Below are 4603 nucleotides of genomic sequence, written 5' to 3'. Positions count from 1 at the left end.
CTGGGGGCTGTCGGTCCTGGAGCCGCCGCCCGGGCCTGGGGGCTGTCCGTCCTGGAAGAGCTGGGTGACAGTTTCCACTGTTTGTGCCGTGTTCACGGAGCAGAGGGGGTGAGGGGCACAGGGCTGCTTCCAGACGTGTGACATGCATGTCCTCTCTCCCACAACAGGAGAGCCGGGGCAGCTTCACTCTTGTGCCACAGGGGATTGCGCGCACGCCGACTCCGACCCCCGGACCTCAGCCAGGACCTGCTCCCGTGGGGGCGGTTTACCAGAAGGCCAGCTGCACAGACTCTGGTTCTAGCATCCAGAGACGAAACCCTCTCTGCATATCTCTCACCCCCAGTTACAGGCGGCCATTGCCTGAATGCCATGTGTCTTCCACAGTGGTCCTCCTGGGGGGGCTTAGAACTTTCCCTGGAAGGTGGGGTGCCCAGACCACGGTGGGGACAGCTCCGGGAGGTGGGGTGGCCTCCGTCTGTCCCAGGCCTCGGTGCCGCTCTCCCCCAGGCAGGCGTCCCCTTCTCCGCCCCCTCCGCTGCCCAGCCCTGCCCAGGCTCCTGACCTGGCATCCATCCCCCATTTCCTTTCCCAGGACCTCGGACCTGCAAGGAGCTGCTCACCAGGCGGCACTTTCTCAGCGGCTGGCACACCATCTACCTGCCCGACTGCCGGCCCCTGACCGTGCTGTGTGACATGATCACGGACGGCGGGGGGTGGACCGTGAGCTGGCCGGGGCCCCAGAGGCGGCCGCGTGGCCCGTGGGCAGTGGCGGGCATGCCCGGGAGGCTCCTCTGGTGGGAAGCAGTCTTCAGAGGCCTTTGTGAGACTGTCTAGCCCCAGGCTCAGGCTGACCCTGTCCTGTCACTGAGGTCGGGAGAAGCAGAAGTGTCGGGGCAGGGGCAAGGAGGCCCGGAGCCCTGGGCGTGGGCTGAGGCCCGGAAGCGCCCGCTCCTCTCCAGGCGTGTGGCTTTGGGCTCGTCGCCTGCCCTCTCTGAGTCTCCATGTTCTCCCTGGCCACGTGTAGGTACTCCCCCGACGGTCCCCGGGGTCTCTGATGAGACCCTCCTCCGGGGCCCCAGCCTCTGGAGTGCTGTGAGCTACTGGTGCTGTGCTCACGGGTGGCGGGGTGCCCCGCGGGGGGCGGCAGCAGGGGCCTGTCTCCCAGCTCCCCCCTCCATGCACAGGTCTTTCAGCGAAGGACGGACGGCTCTGTGGACTTCTCCGGACCTGGATTGCGTACAAGCAGGGCTTCGGCAGTCAGCTGGGCGAGTTCTGGCTGGGGAATGACAACATCCACGCCCTGACCGCCCGGGGTAGGGCCACGGAGGGGGCTCTGTAGTTGGGAGTGCTGCAGCCCATAGCTCCTGACTCTCCTCCTGGGCTGTGTGGAGCAGAAGGCCTCGCCCCCTGCGTCCTCCCCCCTGACAGCAGGAAGGCTATGCCTGTGCCAGCCGGGGGCGCGCTTCTCAGACTCTCTGAGGGTCAGAATCGGGAGAAGGGGGGTTATTGGAGGGAAGATGTCTTCTGGTCTCAGGACCAATCAGACCTCAGAACCGGAGAGGAGGAAGTGGACAGGAGGCCGTCTGGCCTGGGGTGGCCCTCCTCTCTCTTCCAGCCTCCCGTCCTGCCTTGGAACTGGGCTCTGAGGCCCACAGAGCCCCTTCCCTCCTTCTCCTGGTCACTGCACGTGGGGGTCCCGACACAGACCCCCTCAGCCCACTGCTCTGGTTCATAGAATCAGCCTCAGGGGTGGTCCTGAGTTCAACTGTAAACCTGTGAATCCTATTTTAAATTCTTCCACTACCTCAGGGCAACCTTGAAGGTGTCCACTCATGGGCCTGAAATTCTTGCAAAAGAGATGAATACAAATACACTTTCCTGCCCTGGCATCCACAGAGGCTTGCAGGAGAATTTAGGGTTTCCAGCAGAGCGAGGCTTCATTCCATTCAGGGAGCACCAACCGTGGGATTTGGGGCGAGGCTGGTGGAAGAGAAGGGGAGCCGTCAGAAGTCAGGGAGGCCTCCCCGGAGCCTCACACCTCCAGCTTCTCACGCCTTCCCCGCTGAGTCATCCCCGGTTGCCAAGTTCAGACACCCCTCCAGAATTTACCCAAATTCCCACCTCCTTTGCCTGGAGGCGGAGAGTCCCTTCTGTGGAGGCCCGAACACCTTCCTTCAACAGGAACCAGTGAGCTCCGGGTAGACCTCATGGACTTTGAAGGCAACCACCGATTTGCCAAGTATCAGTCATTCAGGATGGGGGATGAAGCTGAGAAGTACAAGCTGGTCCTGGGAGCCTTTGTGGAGGGCAGTGCAGGTCAGAGTCTGCATGTGGCACTGCGGGGGCCGGGGCTTCAGCTCGGGGTTGGGGAAGCAGAGAAGCTCCTGGGGGTCCTGGCTCTGTCTCCCCGAGAGACCCTGGGCTAGGGGCTCCACTCTCGGGGCCTGGCTTCCCCATCTGTGATTGCAAACAAGAAGGTGCCTGCGTTTCTGTGTAACGTGGGGGCCTGCGATGCTCTGAGGTCACTGACCCTGTCCCACTAATATCTGGAAGAGGACAGTCATCTCACAGGGGGCCTTAGAGCCCTGTTCCCAAGTGGCTCCACAGAACATCAACCCTGTGGGATATTCTTTGCCAGAAAGACCCCCTGGTCACAGACTGTGGGAAGGCAATTCTTGTGGCTCATCCTGGAGATTCCAGGGTTCACTCGCTTTCAGGAATGGTGCCAGGTACCTGTTGGACTGTGTTGAGGCAGAGTTCCAGAGAGCAAGGCCCCTCCGGGATGCCGGAGGAGATGGCAAACGGGAGCTTTCAAGCGCCTGTTTGACACACGTGGCCTCCTCTGAGCCGCCAAGGAAGGAATAGGGCAGGGACCCTTGACCCATGGTGCAGGTGAGGGCCAGGCAGGCATGGGGGCCGTGGATACTGTGGGGGCCAGAGGAGAGCTGCATGCCCGGGACTGAAGCTGGAGCCAGGGCCCCTGGTGAGGTGGTGCTGGGCCCCTGGGATGACCAGGGCAAGCCAGTGGGAGGGGGCAGGGCCCAGGAGAGAGGCACGGGCTTGGGGAAGAGAGGGCCTCAAGGTCCTGGGGGTCTCTGGGGAGCCAGGAGGAAACAGATGAGGCTGGAGGGAGTCTCGCGCCCTGGTGCGGAGTTCCGGAACCAGGAGGTGCCCTCTGCCCCACGGCCGAGGTGGGCTCTCAGCCCCCTGGGGGTCTCTAGAGGGAGGTGCGCTGGGTGGGCGGCAGGGCCCCCCGATGGCGGCTCCCTCTAGGACCAGCGACATCCCACTCCGCCCGCTCCCCTCCCTGAGCAGGTGATTCCCTGATGGACCACGGAAATCACTTCTTCTCCACCAAAGATCACGACAACGACGAGAGCTCCTCTAACTGTGCCGTGCTGTTCCAGGGGGCCTGGTGGTATCACAGCTGCCACTCCTCCAACCTGAACGGCCGCTACCTCAAGGGGCCGCACACGAGCTATGCCAACGGCATCAGCTGGAAGTCATGGGGCCGGTACAACTACAGCTACAAGGTGTCGGAGATGAAGCTGCCGCTCACCTCGCCGCCCGCAGCCTCCACGAGCTTTGCTCCGTCCCCGGTGACGGCCAGGCCCACGAGTGGCCCCCGCTGCCCTCTTCCTCTGCTTGTAAGGACCACAGGGTCTAGCCCCTCCTGTCGGCGTCTGAATTCCGAGCCCCACAGCCTCACCAGAAGAATCATGGTTTTAAAGAGTTTGCTTTCTGACATACTTTTTCCTGCCGGTTTTCATTTGCGTCTTTGAACTTGAGCTTTTCTGAGCATTTTCCCACAACCGACCTGCTGCAGGGGCTTCTGGCCCGGCCGAGCCAGGGACAGTTTGGGCCCCCTGCCCCCGTAGCACATGCAATCTCCAATGTCCCCCAAGCATCAGCTGAAGCCTTAAGCTCCCGCCGTTAATAGACCGGGCGGTCCTCTCCGTCCCCTAAAAGCTCCTGCCTCCTCCCACCTCACTCCCAACATCACACGCTTTTAAAAGGTCACTGTGAGACTGGAACACTCTCGTTAAAAGGAGGGGCGTTTGCTATAAATAGGGGCTTTCTGCTTCCAGTGGGTGCAGTGCGTGCTCTGGGCCAGCCTCCCCCAAGAGCTGCTGAAACGCCAAACACAGGTCCACACGGGACAGGGCTGCGTCTGCCCAGCAGAGGAAGGGCAGCTGGGCACCCACGTGCTAAACCCCAAGGGCAGGAGCCTCACTCCACACAAGCCCTGGTCCCTGGACGATCGCAGATCTCAGTGTGCGAAGCTCAACAGCCTGATGGGAGATGGAGGAGGGTTCTCTGTCTCTCAGGCCAGGGAGACGCCTCTTAACCGAGACTGCAGAGGGGCTGGGTGGAAAGGGAAAGGTTGATGGGTTCAGCCGCATTCACTCGAGACCCTCTGTTTCTCATAGCACTGCGTAGGAAACGGAAGGAAACTCGCCCGGGGACAGAAATCCCTTGTGACATGTGTGCGCGCGTGCTGCTGCGTCCAGCTCTTTGCGACCCCGTGGACTGTAGCCCGCCAGGCTCCTCTGTCCGTGGGATTCCCAGGCAAGGATACTGGAGCGGGTTGCCATGCCCTCCT

General features: G+C 62.2%; 1 protein-coding gene across 1 annotated transcript in view; it reads left to right on the top strand.

Annotated features, from left to right (window-relative positions):
• The window catches only part of LOC120852178 (ficolin-2-like), an 8939-nt gene extending 5149 nt beyond the window's left edge, over positions 1-3790 (top strand). The window contains 6 exon segments of the mRNA XM_040225599.1: positions 168-200; positions 593-720; positions 1185-1218; positions 1221-1313; positions 2182-2316; positions 3316-3790. Coding sequence (XP_040081533.1) covers positions 168-200; positions 593-720; positions 1185-1218; positions 1221-1313; positions 2182-2316; positions 3316-3782 — 890 coding nt within the window. The 3' untranslated portion in view covers positions 3783-3790.
• Positions 3791-4603: the final 813 nt, after the last annotated feature.

The sequence above is a fragment of the Oryx dammah genome, unplaced genomic scaffold, assembly GCF_014754425.2.
Source record: "Oryx dammah isolate SB20612 unplaced genomic scaffold, SCBI_Odam_1.1 HiC_scaffold_25, whole genome shotgun sequence".
Lineage (NCBI taxonomy): Eukaryota > Metazoa > Chordata > Mammalia > Artiodactyla > Bovidae > Oryx > Oryx dammah.
The sequence above is the reverse complement of the archived record's forward strand: the minus strand, read 5'-3'. Positions and strand labels throughout refer to the sequence as shown.